Source organism: Brassica oleracea, chromosome C8 (assembly GCF_000695525.1).
Source record: "Brassica oleracea var. oleracea cultivar TO1000 chromosome C8, BOL, whole genome shotgun sequence".
Lineage (NCBI taxonomy): Eukaryota > Viridiplantae > Streptophyta > Magnoliopsida > Brassicales > Brassicaceae > Brassica > Brassica oleracea.
This window is the reverse complement of record NC_027755.1, coordinates 16,640,224-16,663,403: the sequence shown is the minus strand read 5'-3', so window position 1 is coordinate 16,663,403 and position 23,180 is coordinate 16,640,224. Positions and strand designations below refer to the sequence as shown.

At 38.2% G+C, this 23,180-nt stretch overlaps 4 protein-coding genes and 2 long non-coding RNA genes across 7 annotated transcripts; 4 read left to right on the top strand and 2 right to left on the bottom strand.

Moving 5' to 3' along the window:
* Positions 1-1,489, bottom strand: LOC106307660. The gene has a single exon (XM_013744674.1). It carries the CDS (start codon positions 1,042-1,044, stop codon positions 25-27), a length of 1,020 nt encoding a protein of 339 aa, XP_013600128.1. The 5' UTR covers positions 1,045-1,489; the 3' UTR covers positions 1-24.
* On the bottom strand, positions 1,057-2,606 carry LOC106308772. The gene is made up of 2 exons (XM_013745896.1): positions 1,161-2,606; positions 1,057-1,125 (listed from the first exon to the last, which is right to left on the bottom strand). The coding sequence occupies exons 1-2, from the start codon at positions 2,604-2,606 to the stop codon at positions 1,057-1,059; spliced, it is 1,515 nt and encodes a 504-aa protein (XP_013601350.1).
* A 250-nt stretch (positions 2,607-2,856) lies between these two features.
* LOC106307662 lies at positions 2,857-3,934 on the top strand. Of its 2 annotated transcripts, none has more exons than XR_001263370.1 (5): positions 2,857-2,987; positions 3,106-3,275; positions 3,361-3,529; positions 3,621-3,720; positions 3,851-3,934. It is a non-coding gene; the product is annotated as an uncharacterized LOC106307662 (long non-coding RNA). The 2 variants fall into 2 exon arrangements; XR_001263371.1 differs by having other exon boundaries at positions 3,621-3,766.
* An 86-nt stretch (positions 3,935-4,020) lies between these two features.
* LOC106307663 lies at positions 4,021-5,048 on the top strand. The gene is made up of 3 exons (XR_001263372.1): positions 4,021-4,197; positions 4,286-4,374; positions 4,614-5,048. It is a non-coding gene; the product is annotated as an uncharacterized LOC106307663 (long non-coding RNA).
* A 4,437-nt stretch (positions 5,049-9,485) lies between these two features.
* LOC106307870 (26S proteasome non-ATPase regulatory subunit 6 homolog) lies at positions 9,486-12,146 on the top strand. The gene is made up of 8 exons (XM_013744953.1): positions 9,486-9,725; positions 9,818-9,932; positions 10,656-10,746; positions 10,829-10,974; positions 11,058-11,277; positions 11,353-11,461; positions 11,550-11,718; positions 11,817-12,146. The coding sequence occupies exons 1-8, from the start codon at positions 9,587-9,589 to the stop codon at positions 11,989-11,991; spliced, it is 1,164 nt and encodes a 387-aa protein (XP_013600407.1). The 5' UTR covers positions 9,486-9,586; the 3' UTR covers positions 11,992-12,146.
* Positions 12,147-12,328: 182 nt separating this feature from the next.
* Positions 12,329-15,318, top strand: LOC106308016 (uncharacterized aarF domain-containing protein kinase 1). The gene is made up of 12 exons (XM_013745124.1): positions 12,329-12,537; positions 12,627-12,755; positions 12,851-13,045; positions 13,218-13,265; positions 13,343-13,471; positions 13,555-13,679; positions 13,830-13,940; positions 14,073-14,181; positions 14,272-14,390; positions 14,574-14,727; positions 14,849-14,996; positions 15,074-15,318. Exons 1-12 carry the CDS (start codon positions 12,424-12,426, stop codon positions 15,127-15,129), a joined length of 1,437 nt encoding a protein of 478 aa, XP_013600578.1. The 5' UTR covers positions 12,329-12,423; the 3' UTR covers positions 15,130-15,318.
* The last annotated feature ends 7,862 nt before the right edge of the window (positions 15,319-23,180 follow it).

Sequence of the window (23,180 nt, the reverse complement as noted above, 5' to 3'; positions counted from 1 at the left end):
TATCTGAAACCCGTTGCCATCTCACTACAGCTTCATACTCTGCTTGAACATTTCCATAGAAGGAGCTTCCATCAATCTTTCTTGTTTCTCACATAAATCACTAAAAGCTTCTTTCACTTTCTGAGTAAGATCCCCCAGTTTATTCTTACTTAAAGATCGCAGATGAGGTTTCAACCCTTTAAGGTACTTTGAAAATTTAAAGAGCGCTGAGGTTGATTGAAACAAAGGTTGAGTATCTCTCCAGTAGTTCGCAATGATCTCCTTGAACTCTGCTGTTTCTGCAACCACATTTGTAAACTTAAACGGCTTTCTTTTCCTAGTAACCTCCACATCCAAATGAAATCTTCCCCTTAAATGATCAGATACTCCTCCAGCCTCAAAAACTCCATAAGCCTGTGTACGCTTATTCAACCAAGTTTCATTCACTAAAATGCGATCCAACTTCTTACTAATAGTCCCTTCATCTCTCTTATTACACCATGTGAACTTTGGACCCTGAAAACCCATATCCAAAAGTCTGCAATGCTGAATCACACTCTCAAAATCCCTCATACCCGAAGTCATCAACCCCGAATCCTGATAACTTGAGTGCTCTTCCCCATCAAGTACCTCATTAAAATCTCCCATAATAATCCATTCTCTATTTCGAAACATTTGTGAATCGTGATGATCTTTGATATCTCTCCATAATTCTTTCCTTTTCTCCATAATGTTCTCTGCGTAGACAAATGAACAAAATAATTCCTCCTCTTTCCCCTCTAGCAAAACCGACATTGTTATGATCTGATCTGACTTGAAAACCGGGGTTATTCTAACTTGTGGACTCCAGACCACCCAAATTCTCCCCTTTCTGTTGTACTCATAGTTATTTACAGCTGACCAACCTTGAAATACCGATGAGATCATTTGTGTTGATTTCCTCTCTTTTACTCTTGTTTCCAACAATGCTCCAAATTGTAACCCTTTGTCTTGAATCCACTTATTTACCACTCGATGCTTTGATTGCTTGTTAAACCCCCGAACGTTCCAGAAAAAACATGTCATTGAGATGAGTTTTTACTGCGTTTCCCCATATTTCCAAACGATTCTGGAACTTGAACCGCTCGATGCAACGTTTTTGATCTTCTAGGTAGAGAAGGTCTGATCTTAGAAGCACTTGCCAAATCAGGCCAGTTCTCCTGAGTAATCTGAATCCCCGCAATACCCTGATTCTGATTTTCTTCAAATTTATTCTCTTCCTTCTGCATCTCACAGTCATTTTCCTTTCGCTCTGCATCAATATCTTCTTTCTCTTTCTCCTTATTTTCTTCTATTACCCTTTCTGTATCAACACCTTCCTCCATTATCTCTTCCACTACACTCAGAATCTCCTCAGTCTCCACTACATTTATCACATCCCCTTTCTCATCTACCTCCAGTAAGTTTGGAAACCTTGAAGGCGTCAAGATCTTCACCTGACCAAACTTTAAAGTTGAGCTTCTACAAGCCTTCTTTGGAGTTACATCCTGCCAGTTCTCCTCTATTTCCCCTTCTTCAACTTCCATCTCTTTAATTGTCTCAAGATCAGAACTCTTCTTTGTTGATCCAATATTCTCTTCCATCTCCTTTTCCTTCGACTTACTATCTTCTTTCTCTTTTTCCATATCTCCAACTCTCTTCTCAGTATCCTCATGTATGATCTGCGTAACTGATTTCTCTGATCCGTCCTTCTTATTCATAACACAGACTTTTTCTACATGTCCCCATTTTCCACACGTACTACATCTCAGCGGCAACCAAGGATAGATGAACTCAACCAAATGTGATTTCCCCTTCTTCGTAAAGTTTATTTTATCCGGCAACTCCTTGGATAGATCAACATTAACAAAAATCTTTGCTAGTTTGAAGTTCGAGCAAGACGCTGTCTCTGGGTGAAGCCTAACCGGAAAGCCAGCTGCACTCACGATGAAACTCAGCCCCCGCCATGAATACATGTTCATCGGCACATTTTTAAGATACACCCACATCGGTATTGACTTGATTTCAGGTTTCTCCTTCAAGTCATCCAGAGTCCACTTCATCACCACCAAAGGTACATTTCCTATGTTCCACATGCCTCTCTGAACGATTCGAGCTCTCATCACTGGGTTCAGAACTTTGGACTTCATAGTTGTGTCATCCCCTACTTGAACATCAATCTGCTGCTTCATTTCTCCTTGATTCCAAATCCTGTTTACAATCGCATGAACTCTAGCCACATGTGGAGCAGTATCGAGAAATTTACCAATCAAGTAGTCGTCCCAAAGGAGATCTGCTTGTTCGATAACCTCATCTGGAATCTCTACAGCTTTCCCACCCTCCAAGTCTTCTATCTTCAAATCGTATTTCTTCAGAACTTTCTTCTCTTGCGCTATCTCTGCCCAAGATACTCCCTCATTCTCCGATCTCTTCGCAACGTTCTCCGATCCTTGTTTCTTTTCCCCCAAATCCATAATCTCCTTTTGAATCTTCTCAGTACCCGATCTCTCCAATAGGTTCGCTATTCCCGTTATCTCATTCCGCGGCTTCCAATTTCCCATAGACCCCGACAGAGACCTAGAAAAACCCGGCGGGATCGCCGTATCCATTCCGTAAGTTCCACCAGAAATTTTAACGAGGCTGCCAGCTTATTTCTGGATTCTATCTTTCCTTACGAGACCTTCATTTTTTTTACACTGTGCTGACCATCATCATAACTCTGGATAGAGTTTCTCTCAAGCAAAATGTACTTATCGATGTCTCACTCCTCTATTTTGAATTTAGTTATAGATAACATTCTGTCTTTGGACTTAGTACCATAGTGATGTGAACCTTGTTTTTTTTTTTTATTTGTTGAAGTTTTTCTTTGAGGATGTGAAGTAAAATGCTAAATTGCTCAACTAATTTGGGAAGATACCCTTCCTTTCTGAGTTCTTGAACTCCCTGTACGTGTGCCAGTAGTACAAGGCATTTTTTTTTCTCAGCATTTAGTGAGTACAATACAAGGACCAGATTAGCTTGCTTTACTGTCTTATTTGTGTATGCTTTTTGCTTGCTTTTATCTCTGTGTGATAATTAATAGCTCCATTGTTGGTGTATTTTTCTCAGCTGGAATGGCAGAGCAGATAAAGTTTGACCGTTGCTTGTACCCACATTTCCGGTTCTACATGAGGGAAGTGAGAACGGTGGTTTACTCTCAGTTTGTTGGAATCTTACAAGAGCGTGACGGTTGATGCCATGGCAAAGGCCTTTGGTGTTTCAGTGGACTTCATTGATCAGTAAACAACACTAACATACGCTCAGTAACTTTTAATTTACGAGCTCTTTTTTCTATAACTGACATGAAATAATATTTTTATCCAGGGAGCTGTCATGCTTCACTGCAAGATAGTCAAAGTTGCAGGTGTTTTGGAGACAAAGAATGCATTTTACCAGGCAACAATCAAGCAAGGGGATTTCTAGCTAAACAGGATCCAGAAGCTGTCTCAAGTCATCATCACTTTAGTTAGTTGCAGATATTAATCTTTGCAAGGTGAAAACGTCTATCTTTCCATTTTGGGTATAGAGTACTTCCGTGCAGGCTTTTGAACCAAGATTAACCTCTAAATGCTTTGATATGACAGGCATAAAAGTGTTGGATGGTTTGGAACAAAAGGCTAAGGCTAGTGGTGCTTCTCACAGAGGAGTTTGTCAATGATTACATATTCCCTTGTCTTAGAGCTGGTGCCATATATGAACGAAAAACCTTGCTTGTCTTAGAGATTATGTTGTGAGGAACCCAAATATTTCTACTATCTGATTACATCTTTTGAATGTTCTGTTATTATCACTAATACAATTTCTAAATGATTAGGGAGGCAATGGTAGATGTAGTAGCAGAGGTTGGAGCTGATGCCGTTTCACATGGGTGGTACTGGCTAAGGAAATGATGACCAGGCAAGTACTTGGATTGTCTTGCTATTTCTAAAGTGTCACGTCGGGAAAAACACACTTATCGATTCTTGCATCACTTATTGAATGAGTGACCAGGTTCGGTTAGAGCTCATCTTCTTCTCGTTGAATCCCTGAACTTAAAGTTGTGGCACCATGGAGAGAATGGGAAATCCTAGGCAGGGAAGACGCTGTTGAGTATGCCAAGAAGCATGACGTTCCTGTCTATTTACAGCAGGGACAGGAAACCTCTGGCACCTTAGTCATGAGGTAATATAGAATTCATATATATTCCCTTCTTGGATGCAAATGATCCAGTTATTCTCATGCTCCAGTTTCTATTTTCTTTTGTTGAAAGGGTGATATATTGGAAGATCTAGCAAACGAGCGGAAGAAACATATGTATATGATGAGTGTAGATCCCGAAGATGCTCCTGATCAGCCTGAGTAAGCTTTCTTTCTCTAAAGTTTTGTTTGGTATGTTGACAAGTCCTTGTGTGAGTATAGTGGAAAGAGCATAATGGACTGTATGTAGTTTGTTAACAGCTCAGCTAACTGTAATTGAGTTGTGTTACCTAAAGAGCTCACAGCTTTGAAAAAGAGTATAGGCAGCAGTTCAGGATTTGTCTAGGAGCTCTTGTTAATCAAGTCTCTCCATGATGTAAAGTTCTCTTCTACTTAAACAGATATATTGAGATCGGGACAGAATGTGGACTCCTCGTGGCACTCAACGGGAAAGGCTCTCTTTCTCTCTCCTGCTGGCTGCTACCCTCCTCTCTGAGCTAAACACAATAGTACGAATCAACATGGTGGAGAATCGTTTGTTTGGGATGAAATCAGGAGGTGTATATGAGACCCCAGGAGGCACCATCCTCTTTGGAGCTGTACAAGAACTAGAGTCCCTCACTCTAGACAGAGAGAGCATTCAGTTGAAAGACTCATTAGCACTGAAACACCAGGAGGCACCATCCTCGTTACAATTTTCTCATCGGCCTTGCAGCTCCAAGTCAATCTGCAGCTAGTTACAAGATACAGAGAGAATATATATATATGTTAAAACTATCTTTGATGGGAGCACAACACTAAAAACACTTTGTGTGACAACCATGAGAAATTGAATAATGTGCCACCAAATTATTATTATTATTTTATTAATTTATATAATTACTGTTTACTTGTATTCTCTGATGTTCGAGTCTAATGAAACTACTATTGAATCTTTAATAGGTTATCTCCTCTTTCCGTCTCCTTTTTGTTTTTATTGTAATATAGTTTCGATCTTAGGATCGATGTTTTCTTCCGAATAGCGGATAATAAATTTTGCATAGGTGATTTTGTTTTTGGTTTTCAAACCAAATTAGGATATGTTGTTCAAGTTTATTTTCCGGTTTGGTTTGAAATTTAATAAAATCCCGATCATGTTTTGATCGGTTTTATCTTTTACCTTCGACTCCGTTTTAATTCTAATCCCGTTGATTTCTAAGCAGAAACCTTTTTCACGGTTCACTTCAATCACTTTCACAGAGAATCCGTCTTTACCAAAAAAAAATAGCCTTTAATTGGCGTAAGGGTGAAGCATCTTTTCTTGAAGGATGATTGAATTTGATGGATTCCTGAAGTCGATTATGAGATAGATTCAGAAGAGTCGGCGTTACTTTGACCGTCCGGCAAAGGGTTTTCTCTCGATCGAACTTTTGTTTTCTCCGGCGTAAATTACGGTGGATAAAAGGCCTCTCTGGTTTAAGCAATCAAGGTTAAGGTGGGAGGTATATCAAGGGTACAAGGTTGAGTGGAGTCAAGATCGTGGTAGAGCCAAGCTTGTGGTGGATTATCGGAAAAGCATCTCCGTTTGGTTTGCGTCTTCGTCGGAGGTGAGAAGAAGCTTGGTGTCCCCTCCCTTTACTCAGATGAATGCCACGTAGCAAGCCTTTTCTACATGACTGACACGTTTGTATTCGGAACTCATATTTTTGATAAAATTTCGGTTATGTAGTTGGGCCAGGATTAATTTTGTAACTTAGCCTTTGTACTTGCTTAGCCCACGAGGCTTATAAAATTGAAGTTGACAAAAAAAAAAAATCTTTAATCACTAAATAAAAAGTTTTCGAATTGACATTAATGTTTATTTAGTTGCATAGACAAGTATTTTTCAATTGGGGTCAAACAGAGTTTATTAGAGGATGGAATCAGAAGCTTGGTCATTGTCGTACTGAGATTATTAAATTAACTGGAAAAGAAGGAACCAAACAAACTCGGCTGCCCGTATAGTTAAGATCCGTGGTCAGTTGAATCAATCTATGAGAGATAATATTGTGTTAACTGAATATATTCATGAGCTCCGTGGCAGTCTTAATCAAGCTTATAGAGATGAAGAGGAGTATTAGAAACTGAAGAGCAGAAATAGGTGACTGAATCTTGTGGACAGAAACACTCCATTTTATCATGGATTGACTAAAATGAAGAAAAGTAAGAACAAAATCTCAAAAATGAGAGATAAATATGGAGTGATTCATTATCAAGAGGAAACAATAGCTCACGTGGCTGAAGACTATTTTAAGGAAATGTTCTCATCATCTCCTACAATATCTCTTGATGAGTGCTTGCCTAATATTCAACCTAAGGTGACGATGGACATGAATGAGAGACTCATTGCTTTGGTTACAGATACATAGATCAAAGAAGCTCTGAATTTGGTTGGTGCAGATCAAGCCCCTGGCCCTGATGGGTTTACTGCAGCATTCTATCATCAATTTTGGGAGTCTATTGGACCGGACGTGTGTCAGATGGTAAAGAGATTTTTTGAAAATGGTGTGATGGATAATGGAATTAATCATACTAATATATGTCTCATTCCCAAGTTTCCTGAAGCTGCAAGTATGTGTGATTATTGTCCTATAAGTTTGTGCTCAGTTGCGTATAAAGTGATCTCGAAAGTCTTGGGTTTGAGAATTCAACGTTGCTTGGAAGTAATTATCTCAGAATCACAAGCTGCTTTTGTTCCAGGAAGACAAATTTCTGATAATATACTAGTGGCTCATGAGCTAATAAATGCTTTGAAATCAAAGAAGGACTGCTCTGAGAAATATATGGCACTAAAACAGATATTAGCAAAGCTTATGATAGGGTAGAGTGGAGTTTTCTTGAAGCTATTATGTCTAAGTTGGGTTTCCATAAGATCTGTATCTCTTGGATAATGTCTTGTGTCAAGTATGTTACCTATTCGATATTGATTAATGGAACACCATTTGGGGAGATCAAACCATCAAGAGGTATAACAAGGAGATACATTGTCTTCGTATCCTTTTCTCATTTGTGCAGAAGCTCTTAGTCAGATGATCGATAAAGCACAAAGAGAAAATAAGTTTCAAGGAATGCAATTAGCAAGACGGTGTCCATCAGTATCTCACTTATTATTTGCGGATGACTCCCTATTTTTCTACAAAGCTAATGAGGAGAATGCATCATGTATGGCTGATGTTCTTGTTAAATATGAAAAGGCCTCTGGTCAGAAGGTCAATTTGGAGAAGTTTTCGATAATCTTTGGTGCGAAAATAGATAAACAAAGGAGAACTCAAATTCAGAATATTTTAAATATTCATGTCAATGGTGGAGGGGAAAAATATTTAGGACTTCCTGAACAATTTGGTAAAAGTAAAGTCAAGGATTTTGAAGGAATTGTTCAGAACATCAAAGATATTACCTCACAGTGGCATAATCAGTTCTTATCTCAGGCTGGCAAGGAGGTATTAATCAAGTATGTTCTTCAAGCCAAACCGGTTTACCCAATGAGTTGTTTCTTGATTCCAAAAACCACTTGTGATGAGATAAATGCAATTCTTTCTTAATTCTGGTGGGGAAAAGAAGATGAAAGAAGAAAGATTTCCTTGGTATCTTGGAAAAGATTATGTCTACCAAAGAAAGAGGGTGGAATGGGTTTTCGAGATTTATATAGCTTTAATAAAGCGTTACTTGCTAAACAAGCTTGGCGGATATGGCAAAACCTTAACTCTCTTTTAAGTAGAATATACAAAGGAAGAACTAATTCGATGACTTTCTTACAGTCTTTGTATGTTAAGCATGCCTCTTATGGCTATAAGTCTATTCAAGTAGGTAAAGAACTACTTCAACAGGGACTTCGTGTAAGGATAGGTGATGGAAAAAATACAAATGTGTGGCTGGATCGGTGGTTACTGATGATCCCACCTCGTAAGGTGATTCAGGTGTCATACAATCAAAACATGAGAGTAGAGGAGTTCATTGATAAGGATACTTATTCTTGGAATGTGCCGATGTTAGAACGACATCTTCAGCCGGGAGATATAGAGCAAGTGTTAAAGATCAAGCTGTCTAGATTCGCTAATGAGGATAGATTGGTCTGGCCTTTCACGAAGGATATGAGATATACAGTCAAGTCGGGTTATTGGACAGTAACTCATTTCTATCAAGAGGGAGAAGCCATTGTCAGACCTGAAGGCTCTTTGATTATTAAACGAAATATTTGGAAACTCAATATTTTACCGAAGATCAAACATTTCTTATGGAGGGTTGTCTCTGGAGCTCTTCCTACCTATATAAAGTTGTGTACTCGGGGAATAAATATTGATCCAACTTGCCAAAGTTGCTGTCAAAATGATGAGACAATCAATCATATTTTGTTTATGTGTCCTCATGCAATGGCGATGTGGAGATGCTCAAGTATTTTACCATCTCATGTTTTAACACTTAATTTGGAAGATAATCTACAAGGCTTATTTGGATTCATGGAATCCTTACCTGAGAATGAAAGTAAAAGACAATTGGTGTTTTGGATTCTTTGGTTATCATGGAAGTCAAGAAACGAATTCATTTTTGAGAAGAGGAACCTCCATCCTATAGAAAATCTTCGGCGAGCTATTGATGCAAATACTGAATGGTACAGGAATGTTGTTCTTCATAATTCTGGGTCAAGACAACAGGTTGTAAAATCTTCAAAATGGGAACCTCCTCCGAAAGGCTGGATTAAGTGTAACTTTGATTATAGCTCTGGAGATACAATGGATGGTGGTGGATGGATTTTAAGAGATGATTCAGGAAAATTCTTGGGTACGGGAAGTGTTCAAGTACAAAGGATGCAGACATCTTTAGAAGGGGAAGCTCTAAGTTTCCTTATAACTTCAACAAGTTTGGATTCGTGGTTTGCGAAGAGTGTGGTTTGAAGGAGATAATCAAGAGTTATGTACAATTATTAATCAAGTTAAAGAGCATATGGAATTGGGGAATGTGCCGTGTGACATACGTCATTATACAACATCTTCCGGAAAGCTCACTCCTTTGATTTTGTGAATAGGGAAAATAATCAAGGTACTTCTACTCTATTTTATGATGTTGCTAAAAATGCTATTCATCAAAGTACTTCTACTCTATTTTATCATTTAACTTCTGTTTGGTTAATTAACTTTTTGTATTATTCTTTTACAGTTTAATAAAATTTACGTGGTTACAAAAAAAAAAAAAAAGACAAGTATTTTTCAATATATATAAATAAATAATAACTTAATAACCGGTCCGGTTCGCTCTTCCTCCTTTCACAAGAAAACATATTTCATTTATACTCGTCCTCTAATTCTCAGATCAGTCTCAAGTTTTTCTTCTTCAATTGAGTGTGTAGCAGCAAGCAGCCATGGACGGTGGAGCAGAAGGAACTCAGCAGCCTCACCTTATTCTAGCTCACAAGCTCTTCCTCCTCACTCACCCCGATGTCCAAGACATCGAGAAAGTCCAGCTCAAGTCTGACGTCTTGAGTTCCATCAAATCCGATGGTAAAGTAGCTTCCTTTCTCTAATCTCTGAACACAAGTTTGAAACTTTCTATGTGGGTTTTCGTTTACTGATGTTTTTTTTTTTTAAATAAGGTATGGCTCCTTTGTACGAAACCCTAGCGGCGTCTTCTGTGCTGGAATTGGATCAGAGCTTGTTGGATTCTATGCGGGCTAGTAACGAGGAAGAGCTTAAAAAGCTCGACGAGAAGTAAGCTAATAAGCTTCCTTCTTCCTCTTGCTTCTATATCTAAGTTTCTGCTTGTTTCCTTCTTGGAGAGTTTTGTTACGTCTTCAGCTTCCTAGATTCATGTACCTATAGTTTCCGACTAATAAATTGCAACTTTTGTTGCGTATGGATATAATCGGTAGTGCATTCTCTCGTATTACTGTCTCTTGGTGTAGACTGATGGAGAGCAACTCTAGCATTATGATAAGTTGGTGTCTTGAATTGGATGTTACAGAGCTATGTGCAGTTTTTAAAATACGAGGCCGATTGGGTGGAGTTAGGTGTAGGTGATGTAATGAAGCTAAGCTTCCCTCTTCATCTTGCTTCTATATATCTTCAGCTTCCTCGATTCATGTAGCTATAGTTTCTAGTGTCCTGTGTTTAGACTGATGGAAAGGAATGATCAATAAGTGTCCTGTGTTTAGAATACGAGGCGTATTGGGTGGAGTTAGGTCTTGATTGAATTGGATGTTACCAATGATCTTCTTCAAGATTGGACTGAGCTTTTCCATCATAACATGATGTCTTTGCATTTTGAATTGGAGATAATCATCATTACATATTGTTGTGCTCTATCGAAGGCTAACAACATTATACAATATATATATATATATTGGACCTTCGATGTTAAAATTCCATCCCTTTCTTACATATAGGTGGTGTTGATGTTCACTTACATTATTCCTTCTGTTTTCTTTTGTTTAGGATTGCAGATGCAGAAGAAAATTTGGGAGAAAGTGAAGTCCGTGAAGCTCATCTTGCTAAAGGGCTGTATTTCATTAGGATTAGTGATAAGGTACTTGAGCATGTTGTTAAAGTTAGTATTCACTACGCACTTCAGAGAAATCACTAAATTTTTTTTTGCTTTGTGAGTCTAGGAAAAAGCTCTGGAGCAACTAAAACTCACAGAAGGAAAAACTGTTGCTGTTGGGCAAAAGATGGACCTTGTCTTCTACACACTGCAGCTTGCATTTTTCTACATGGACTTTGATCTGGTATCAAAGAGCATTGACAAAGCCAAAAAGTAAGTGTTGCTTAGGCTCTTTGGCTGTGACTACCCTTAATGTAAAGGGAAAATAAAACCGTTGATCGGTTCTCCCATGACAGGTTGTTTGACGAGGGTGGTGACTGGGAGAGGAAGAACAGACTAAAGGTCTATGAAGGCTTGTACTGCATGTCCACCAGAAATTTTAAGAAGGCTGCCAGCTTGTTTCTGGATTCTATATCAACCTTCACGACTTATGAGATCTTTCCCTACGAGACCTTCATTTTTTACACCGTCCTGACCAGCATCATAACTCTGGACAGAGTTTCTCTTAAGCAAAAGGTATTTTTATCCATGTCTCAGTTCCTCTGTGAATCTTTTTGAGTAAAATGCTAAATTGCTACTAATTTGGGACAGGTTGTTGATGCACCTGAGATCTTGACCGTTCTTGGGAAGATACCGTTCCTTTCTGAGTTCTTGAACTCCCTGTACGAGTGCCAGTACAAGGCGTTTTTCTCAGCATTTGGTTAGTACAATACAGTGTCCAGATTAGCTTACTCCTTTTTCTCTGGGTGATAATTAATAGCTCCATTGTTGGTGTATTTTTTTCTCAGCTGGAATGGCAGAGCAGATAAAGTTTGACCAGTACTTGAACCCACATTTCCGGTTCTACATGAGGGAAGTGAGAACAGTGGTGTACTCTCAGTTTCTGGAATCTTACAAGAGCGTGACGGTTGATGCCATGGCAAATGCATTTGGTGTTTCAGTGGACTTCATTGATCAGTAAGCAACACTAACAAACGCTCCTCTGTAACTTTTAGTTTACGAGCTCTTTCTTTTTTTAGAACTGACATGAAATAATGTTTTTTTTTTATATCCAGGGAGCTGTCACGCTTCATTGCTGCTGGGAAGCTTCACTGCAAGATAGACAAAGTTGCAGGTGTTTTGGAGACAAACCGTCCAGATGCAAAGAATGCACTTTACCAGGCAACAATCAAGCAAGGAGATTTCTTGCTAAACAGGATCCAGAAGCTCTCTCGAGTCATCGATCTGTGAGCGAGCATGTCACCCACATGTTTCTTTTCCTTGTATTTTCCTTCAAAATTGCACCTTGGAAACTCTTAACGGTTAGAGAGAGTTTTTTTTTATCTTTTAGCTGTTTCTTCGCTTGTATCGCAATACAAATATGTTAAATCATTTTTCACAAAGAACTGAACAAGATCGTAGTCAAATCAAATTTTGTTTAATTAGAGTTTAGTCGGTTACTTATATTCCGGCGGGAACCGTAATTTTTTTATTTTATTTTGGTATCTGATTCCTTTTCTTTCATACTAATATAAAGACTTTTTTTTTTTTTTTAATGCGCTCAACTCTCCAAGAATGGGCCAAGCGGTGTTCTGCCACACACACAGCAAGTCTTTGCCTTTATCCTCTTTTTATTATCTCTTTTTCTTCTATTTTTGAGACTATCTGTGCCTCTGCGAGAAAATGCATGCGATAGATTTCAAAGAGATTCAAGAAAAGCTCTCTGATGGTTTCCGGCCATGGCAAAGGTCATTTCAGTTCTGGGCTCGTGCTTCCGATATCTACACTGGTTATAAGGTTTCCTTTCTTCTTCTTCTTCTTCCTTCACAGTTTTTACTTTGTTGCATGCAAGTTGTAAAGTCTGTTGCTTTGTTGTGGTTTCTTAGGTATTTCAGCTTAGAGTGAGCTTCGTCAAGGATGTGAAGAAACAAGAGGAATTGTGGGAGACGCAGCATGAACTTGCTGCTCACAAAATATACGCTATGTGCTCTGACCTTGGTGGTTTCTTCCTTAAGGTGATACCAATGTGTATATAATATACTCTTAACTGTGATATTCTTACTTGCCTTTTACTTATTTGGTGTGCTGAGACCGTTGGTTCCTTCAATAGGTTGCGCAAATTCTAGGGAAACCTGATCTTGCCCCAGCTGCTTGGGTAAGAAAACTCGTCACTTTGTGTGATCAAGCTCCTGCTACGCCATTCGACTCAATTAGACTTGTCCTGGAGAAAGAGTTGTGTAAAAGCATTGATGAAGTGTTTGAATCATTTGATGATAAGCCTCTTGGGTCTGCTTCTATTGCTCAGGTACTAGAAGATTAATCACACAACTGTTTGAGAACCTTTGTAGTGTACTTCTGTGCATGCTTATAAAAACAAGATTAAGATGGTGATACTATCATCATGAGAGAAATTTAGTAACAGCAATTTAAGCAAAACATACAGTTTCACTCTTTATCTTTGTTGCTTCTGGTATAAGGTTCATCGTGCAAGAGTAAAGGGAGACAAGAGAGATGTTGTTGTAAAGGTGAGAATAATCATTAGACAAACTGAAAGCTTTCTAGCATTTTTCATTAGTGTCTGAATGTGGAACCACATGTTTAGGTTCAACACCCTGGCGTTGAGAAACTGATGATGACCGACATACGGAACTTGCAAATATTTGCATTATACATGCAGAAAACAGATATCAAATTTGACTTGTTCTCCATAACAAAGGAAATGGAGAAGCAGGTACACTTGTAAAGATATAAGGTTAGGATCTTACTGCTCTCTCAATTCACTAGAACTCCTTGTGTGTTTTTAATTTTTTCAAGATTGGGTATGAATTTGACTTCAAAAGGGAGGCCAATGCAATGGAAAAGATCCGTCGTTTTCTTTATGATAACAACAGGAAGAGTCCTGTTCTGGTTCCCAGGGTGTTGCCACAATTGGTGACCAGGTACTTATTCTTATATTAGCCTTCCAGTTATCTCAATAGGCTTTTTTAACTTGTCTTGCTTCACTGATCATGAATGTGGTTTCTATCTTTTCATTCATGATTCTTTAAAAAAATTTAGTGCTGATCAGAGGGTAACCATAATGCACACAGGAGGGTTCTGGTGATGGATTACGTTAACGGAATCCCTATCTTGAGACTCGGTGATGAGATGGCCAAAAGAGGGATAAATCCTCGTGGTAGGATGGCAGAGGCAGCAAAACTGTAAGCTTTCTAGGAACGGACAAGCTCTCTCTCTCTATGCTTTTGGTCTCTTGTTTCTTGACTAGCATTTGGATCTTGTCATGATGTGTAATGGGATAATGTTCTCTTTTTTTTTTTCTCTTGCTCCCACAGAAATATACTTAGCAGTTTGTCTAAAGCATATGGGCAAATGATACTGAAGAGTGGTTTCTTTCATGCTGATCCACATCCTGGGAACATCTTGATTTGTAAAGGTTCAGAGGCAAGTTATCTTAATTGACTTTACTGGGGTCTTCTGATTTGTTTTGCTGTTTATGTATTTTTGACTTGTGACCTTGTTTCTCGTTGTTAGGTTGCACTGCTAGATTATGGTCAAGTGAAGGAACTACCTGACCACCTGAGACTTGGTTATGCAAATTTGGTCATTTCCATCGCTGATAACAATGCCTCATTGGCATCACAGAGCTTTAGGTAATTCAAAAACTCACTATTACCTCTGGGACTTGTTTGTCCTATGGGATAGAGTCTTGTGATGGAGTGAGAAGGAAATAGTTGGTGATAAGACTTTTTTTTAACTTATGCTGGTTACATTCACCTGGTCAGATTAGTGTAGCATATGATGATCCCTTGGTTGTTTCCGTGGTGAATATATAGGGAACTTGGTATAGTTACATTTGCCAAGTGTGAGAATGAGCAGCAAGAACTTCTCCAGTTAGCCAAAACGATGTTCGACACAAAGATGCCTCCCGGTGTATCAGTTCTGCAACCTTTCTCAGAAGACTCTTCCATCAAAAAGATATCCGTTGAGGTAAATGTACAACCTGTTGTGTGTGTGTCAGTGTGTGTGTGTGTGTGTGTGTGTGTGTGTGTTTGGGTATAATGCAAAAACTTTACTGTGTTTGTTTGTTTGTTTGTTTGTTGTGGGATAGGGATTTCCAGAGGAACTATTCTCTGTGCTTCGGACGGTGATTCTGTTAAGAGGGCTCAGCGTAGGGATTGGGCTTAATTGCTCATGTGCTCAACAGTGGAAGCCTATCGCAGAAGAGGCTTTGCTTGCATCTGGAAGACACTCACCAGGTTTACGACTCTTTTGTATTATTTTTTTTTATTATTTAGCAAAATCTGTTTTGTAATGGAAGGTGACAACATTTCAGGTAGAAAGCAGAAGCGTAGATTTAGTTCTTTGAGGCGGCTATACACAAGAGATTAAGAACACAGACACAGAACAGAGTTTATCTTTTATCTTTTTCTTTTGCAAATGATACCATCAAGGCAGCAAGTTAGTTGTCTATACACGCAAATGTCCAGTGACCAAGAAACTATCCTACTGTTAGTTTCATATTCAGTTAAGAGAAAATATACGTTACTATTCATGAAAAGACTTATCCCCCTTGCAAAATTCTCAGACCCTAAAAGTGCAAGAAAACAACCACATGGATGCATGCTCAAGAGAGAAATAACTTAATATGATCCCTTTAATATGGTGTATTGGTTTCAAAGTACGGAATAGATTTAACATATGCCTTTCATATTAACTGCATGTCAAATGAATGTCATTTAGTCCAGAGCCGTAAACTAGTTTAGCCTACGTCCATTAGCCTATATCCATTTATCTATTTATTTATTGTTTGTGGACAAAGAATGACCATATCTATTAGGAACCATGTCCATTAAAGATCAGACCCACTAACACCCATGTTTACATGGGCTGCCATGAAGTCCATAATGGACAATATAAGAAAAATTTATATTTTTAATCTATAAGCCTACAAATTTTACATTTTTGGCAGAAAACTCGATTTTGCGGTTTTGACGGACAAACTCGATTTTCCGGTTTTGGCGGAGGAACGAAAGGGAACACTGAATTCCTTATCATTCCCAAAAAAATTCACCATTCACAAGGAATAGTTTTTCCTTCGTGTTCCTCTTCATTCCTTTTTTTGTAGAGAAATATAGAACAAAAGCATTCCTTGCTAAATTTGATAAGGAACAAGCATCGGTTTCGGCGGGAAAACTCGATTTTGCGGTTTTGGCGGGAAAACTCGATTTTGCGGTTTCGATGGGAAAACTCGATTTTGCGGGTTTGGAAAGAAAACTCGATTTTTAGGTTTTGGTAGAACACGATTTTCCGGTTTTCGCAGGAAAACTCGATTTTCCAGTTTGGCGGGAAAACTCGATTTTACAGTTTCGGCGGGAAAACTCGATTTTGCGGTTTCGGCGGGAAAACTCGATTTTTCGATTTCGGCGGGAAAACTCGATTTTACGGTTTCGGCGGGAAAACTCGATTTTGCGGTTTCGGCGGGAAAACTCGATTTTTCGATTTCGGCGGGAAAACTCGATTTTACGGTTTCGGCGGGAAAACTCGATTTTGCGGTTTTGGCGGGAAAACTTGATTTTGCGGTTTTGGCGGAAAAACTCAATTTCTCCGATGGAACCCAGTTTCAATCCCCAAAATCGCCAAAGGAGTCACATAAACTCTCTTTCACTATGAAATGAAATTTTCCAATTTTCCTCCAAATTTTAGAAACCCTAGATTTTTTTTTTAATTGGGCCGTCCATGTCTGTATTAACCAAATCCACAAACACCCATAGATTAATTGGTTTCCCAGTTTTGACCATTTAAAGCCCATCTGGAAATATGGGTATAACTAATAGAAGCCCAAGTATATTTGGACATAGACACCCATTGGACAGCCCACCTATTTTACAGCTCTGATTAGACAATTGGTAGCCATAAAGGATGACACTGTCCTTCTAAGTTCTATGTCAGAAAAAAACTTGGATTCAATCAAGATTCCCTTGAACACAAGTGAGCATTTGGGTCCACAACTACGAAAATAAACTAGATAGGATAACCTGATATGTACCACGTACTGTATTTGTGAGTGGATGCCATAACATTATGCTTATGTTCAAATTATCGGCGTACTTTACGGACGAAAACAAAAAATAATAAACAAAAGAAAAAAGAATGATATATCGCTTGCATGCATGTAAGAGCTGTCTGCTTTCCTTTCAGAGACTATAATAAGTCTTTGGGAGGCATGTGCTGTGGTTACTCAAATCTTCAGTGTCGTTGTCAGATTTATCTTGGTGGAGTGAAGGTGAAGATATCTTGAGCCTATCCTTGATTGATTCCCACTCCTTCATCAGTTTCTTTTTGTTAAATTGTAACTCACTTTTATATTTGATTTGTGTTTTAAACAATGCTAAAAAGTTGTTAAACGGTAATTAAGTGTTTATAGATGATTAATGCTTAGGTGAACGTTTTACGTTTGGACGACACCTAAATCGATTCTTTCAGAAAAATCATTTTATCACTTGGATCTATTTTTAGAACACTGGTTTTGAATAAAGATGTTATTTTGACCCAAAATTTTGACATTATTATTATTATTGTACTTTTCCTTTTAATAATACTCACTCACTTTTTAGTTTTCTCTTTTAAACCAACCGTATCATTTGATTAAGTTTGTCTAGCATGCTTAAACTGTCAAAACAACCTAACAATTACAAATGGAATGAATCCCGTAAAACCTGCAAATCACGGGACACTACATGTCCCACTATACTTCCTCTTTACATCTCTAATGCTTTTCACATTAACCTATCATTACGAATACCTATTAACTAATGACTTTTAGAGCATAGATTCGGATTTAAATCCCCTGCCGTGATTGGTGCATTAAGAAGTGGAAAAGTAATATGGTGAAAACAGACAAAAAATATTACTGTTTTCACGTCATTTTCACCAACACCAAGCATGAAGAAAATGGCTGAAACTAACCTCTACATTTGAAGATTTAAGCAATAACTAGTCAATAGTTAAATAGGAAGACTAAAAACTCCAAGAGCAAATGAGCTTAAATTTGAGAAAAATGAAAACCATAATGAAGAAAACAATTACATAACCCTCCTACAAACTACATGGCTTACAGTTTGATTAGCAAATTTTTTTATTTTCTTTTCTCATCATCTCATTCTTTTTTATGTTTGCCATTTATGTTTTGGTACTCGATTACTTTGACATGTTCTGTTCTGTCGGTTTAACTTTGCTTTTCGTTGAAATCTCCCCTAACATGTGCTATAGTATATGGTTGGAGAGTCAGCTCTCAGAATAATAAAGGCTAACGGTTCTGATACGGACACTTTCTAATCTCTTTAGATTATAGTTTGTTGCAATATATGCAACTATATATCCTGAAACACAAGATGTAAAGTCTGATGAAATGCAAAGCTAAACACTACAAGAAAACACAATATTAACGATGGCCAAATTCGTAGTAACTTCCTTGTAAAAGAGGTTTTCCAAAGAATTATCGAGGAAACACGTTTCGTCGTTATTCGTTCATAGTAACACATATTTCCTCGCCAATTCGTCGTAAATTAGCGAGGAAAAAATTCGTCGTAAAAACAAAGAACAGTATTCGTCGTAAAAATCACGTAAACTTTCCAGGTAAGGAGGACGCTACATTTCCTCGAAAATACCTCGCAACTCTTTCCTCGTAAATTCAACGTAAATCTTTCCATGTAAAATACTCGTTACACTTTCCTTGTAGTGTTGACGTAAATATTTCGCTCGTTACTTCCTCGTAACTTTTCGACGTAAAGTAGTCATAATTTACCTACGAATTTACTTCGATTTTGATATTTCCAGAATTAAAAAATATAATAAAAATTATTTCATTTTTTAATAAAAATCTAATTTAAAAATAAAAATAAAAACGAAAATATTTTATACATAAATAAGTTTGAATATAATACAACCAATGAAAAGTTAAAAAAAAAAACTACAGGTCGTTCATCGCCCGGTAGAATTCGTCACTCCTCCTCTCTACATCCGCGTCGGCATGTGTGTCGGATGATGACTCGCCTGGAATAGGATTTTGTCGGCGCATGTTCCTCAACAAGGACTCCCATTCCGGATTTGTGGCCGCTATAACGTCCAAGAAGCCCTCAACTCCACCCACACGAGCTGTGAACGCAGTTTGCGTCTCCAACTCGTTACGCAGCTGAGTGACTTCATCTTCCTAACTCTGACCATAAGACGATGGCATTCTCGAAACATCGTTGACGGAACCAACCCCCAACGTACGTCCATTTTTCTTAGGGACAACCTTAAAAACAAAAAATAAATATTGTTAGTAAAATGTTAAAGCTAAATTAAATGAATAATAAAAAAATTTAAAATTTCAAAAAATTTACTTACTCGTAAATCTTATCCACTTCAAGTGTGGATAAGGTGACGGGTAATCCGTCGGTGGACTGTTGGGTCAGCTGGGTCTGGTGGTCTTCAACGTGACCTACCAAGTTGTTGAAGATTTTCTCGGACCTAGCATATAGAAATTGGCCCGCCTTGTTTTGTGGATCCTCTCGTAAAGTTACAAAAGAGACGGGAGTTCTCCCGTCTCTTTGGCCTAAAAAAATTTAAGAAAGTTAAAATATATATATATATATATATAATTAATTAAATTAACTATTTAATTACCTTTTCCAGACGGACACCGGCGTGGAGTTTTTGACACGTAGAGTGAAGCATCGTCTCCTGGCCGTGCTAATCTACCGTCTGACGGGAGGCAGGGCAAGATTCGGCGACTCTAATAGCGTCAGGATCCCGCCAATAACGGATGAGGCCATCCCACACATCTGTGGTGAGCTCAGGGGATTTGCCACGTTCATACACTTTCACGATCCAGTCACCCTTCCAGTTGGAGACCGTGTCCAACAAGCGTTTTTGCGCTTTCGCGCTAAACGGTTTCTTCACCCTCTCATTGATCCCCATGGACCTATGGAATTTTTGCTGTAACACAAAAAAATAAATCAAGAATTAGTTTTAAAAAATTTAAAATTCTAAATCATAAGAAAAATTAAAGTATATATAATTAATTAATAGTAACTTACAACGAAAATTTTGAACCACGTCTTTCTGACGTGGATAGGCGTCTTTCTCCAGTTTGGATGTGGCTCGGAGAAGTAACCTTTGATCGTCTCGGTTATGGTCCGAGCAACACATCCGTCAACCCCAAACCTGAAAAAAAAATTTAAAGTATAAATTATTTATTATTGTTATAAAAGAATTTAAAAAGAATTTAAAAATAAAATGTAACGTACCACAAAGTTTTGTCCGGTCGGTCGGGGGCTAAGACTGGTAAGCCTTTTCTGCCTGGCTGAGCGGGAAGGTCTTCGACAGTGTACTGCGAGTAAGGAGCACTCGGAGGCACCATCAAATCGGGATGAATCCTGGCCGGCATCGGAGGAGGCACATGATCATGAGGAGGCGGTGGTGCAACAAATCGAGGAGCCGATGGTGCACTAGAAGGAGGGAACCGAGAGACTCGCTGAGAAGAATGAGTGTCGGGGACAGTCTCCGGACCCGAAGAACCAGGAGCTGAAGAAGACGGGTCTAAACAACTACCAGACTCACCGAACATCTCTCTGTAATGGGGAGTAAGTATGTTCTTTAAAATAAACATCAACAGTAATTAACAAATTATATAATTAATCACCTAATCAACACTAACTAACATAAAATCTGTAAACCTATCTAAATTCCCTACACTAACCACCTAAACATCAACATACCCGATTTTTTTTTACGGGGAATGAGACGAAGCTAATTGGTCGTAAAACCTTTCGAAATTTCCTATAAATACCCACTAGTTTGCTTCTCAAATCAAAAATAAACTCACCAATTTGCTTCTCAAATCATAGATAATTACTCATCAGTTTGCTTCTCAAATTAGAAAGATTTGAAAAAAAAAGAAGGAGAAGAAAGATACTGGAACAAATATTACAACGGTAGTTCCTCATTTGTCGTTCATTTACGAGGAATTAGCGAGGTCCGCTTTTTAATTTTAGAGGAATGAACAAGGCCTGCATTTTCTTATTACAATTTTTTTACGACGAATACGGCTTACGTGGAATTAACGAACCCAGCGTTCTTTATTTTAAAAATTTTAAAAATCGTCGTAAGTTCCTCGTTAATTTACGAGGAAATCACGAGGATTATTTTTAAATCCCTAAAATCTGAAACCCCAAACCCTATCTTCCTTATCTTCTACTTCATATATATTCAAAACCCCAACCCCATCCTCCCTTTAACCTCAAATCCATTCCAAACCCCAAATTCTATAACCACAATTCCTTAACTTATAATCTCAATCTCGTCTTTCTAATTCAACCCCCCCCCATTACCTTACACAAAATCAGCGTATATATATATGGATTTTCATGATTAAATCCATCAAATAACATGCATTAAGTCTGAAAATCAATGATATTAAAAACAAATACATCGACATTCTCGTCATCACTAGAACCATCATCATTTTCATTAAACTCGTCTTCAACAGCTTCGTCCGTGGCATTTTCGGATGTCATCAATTTGTTGTTCAGGTTCATCGACTTCATTTATCTGTTCTTCTTGCAATGGTGGTTCTTCTCCACTGATGATTCGTCCAAGAGGTGTAACTTTGATCACGGCTAACCAATTTATTCCCGATTCTCTCATCCGAGGGTATGGAGGGAAGCTAACTTGGTCTCCTTGTGAAGCTAAGATGAAAGGCTCGAATTTGTTGTACCTGCAAAAATAAAGACAACGTAGAAATTAATCATACAGATCATGTATGCCAAAAAAAGAATTTGTTGTACCTTCGTCCACCATTGACATCAACTACACCGAATTTGTTAAACCGAACACCTCTGTTGACGACAGGGTCTAACCATTCACATTTGTAGAGGACGCATTTTAGCTTCAATAACCCTAGGAATTCCACTTCAATAATCTCCTGCAAGATCCCGTAGAAATATGTCTCGCCTTTCACACATATTCCATAGTTACTGGACGCCCGCTGTCTACCATACTCATATGTGTGAAAAGTATAGCCTCGTGTGAAATACATCTGTGATGTGGTGACCTTTGCAAGTGGAGCTTGAATGACTTCGTGAAACCACGTAGGGTAATATGCGTCGTCGTTATAATCAACCTGCGAAAATAAAGAGAACGTTCAAATACAGATCATGTATGAAAGAGTTTGATCGATCAACCTTCAAATGGTGATGATAAGAGTTTGAGTTAATACATGATTCTTCAACCACTTAATAAAGTGTTGATCTTTCCTTCTGTCTACGTCACTTGTGGATATTCCTGGGAATGTTTCTTTGACTTGAGAAATAAATAGGCTGTAAAATCACATTTTAAATTAATTAATCTTTCGAAATTATATTTCTTACACTTATATGTGTTTAGAAGTTTTCATAAAATACGTTACCTTTCAAAATAACGCATCAATGGATCCTTCACTCGACCACCAAGCCTCTTTCGATTTCCCACCGATTCGCCCAATCTGGCTAAACATGTCTGGAACACCAGCAACTGCATATGTTGGCGCGACACCACCATCATCATATCTTCTTGGAGCTCTTTTCCGGGTACGTACTTTTGACGCAAAGTAGTATGATGTGAAGTGAAAAGTTTCTTCCGTCAAACTTCTAGCAATTATAGAACCTTCAATTTTTGCGAGGTTTTTTGCTTTTCCCTTCAAATATTTCATGGCACGCTCGTACTGATACATACATCCGTAATGTACTGGTCCACGAAACAATGCCTCATATGGGAGGTGGACAGCTAGATGCTCCATGACGTCAAAAAATGCTGGAGGAAATATCTTCTCTAAGTTGAACAATAAGATGAGGATGTTCTCGTGAAGTTGTTCCACAATTTCTTCTTTAAGAGTGTGTGTGCTCAGATCCCTGAAAAATGCTCCAATGCCTTGTATATTCCAAAAACAATTAAACACATTAGTAGTCATATATTATTGCAAACTAAACCAATAATTATAAAATTAATGTGTTATAATATACTACCTGCAAGTGCTTCATGTACGTTTCTTGGAAGTAGCTCCGCAAATGCAAAAGGAAGTAGTCCTTGCATAAAGACGTGACAATCATGACTCTTCATCCCGGAGAACTTTTGACCATTTTCAACACATCTAGAGAGATTTGAAACATATCCAAACTTCACTTCTGATGCCACCCAGTTGAACAACACCGACTTTTTTTCTGAAGATAATCTGAATATCGGAACGGGAACTTGTCCATTGCTTTTAATATGTAACTCGCTTCTTGAGCAAATATCCGGCAAGTCCAACCTCGATTTGATGTTGTCTTTTGTCTTCTTTGGGACATTCAATATTGTATGCATGATGTTCTCGAAGAAATTCTTCTCTATATGCATCACATCGAGGTTGTGGCGCAGAAGAA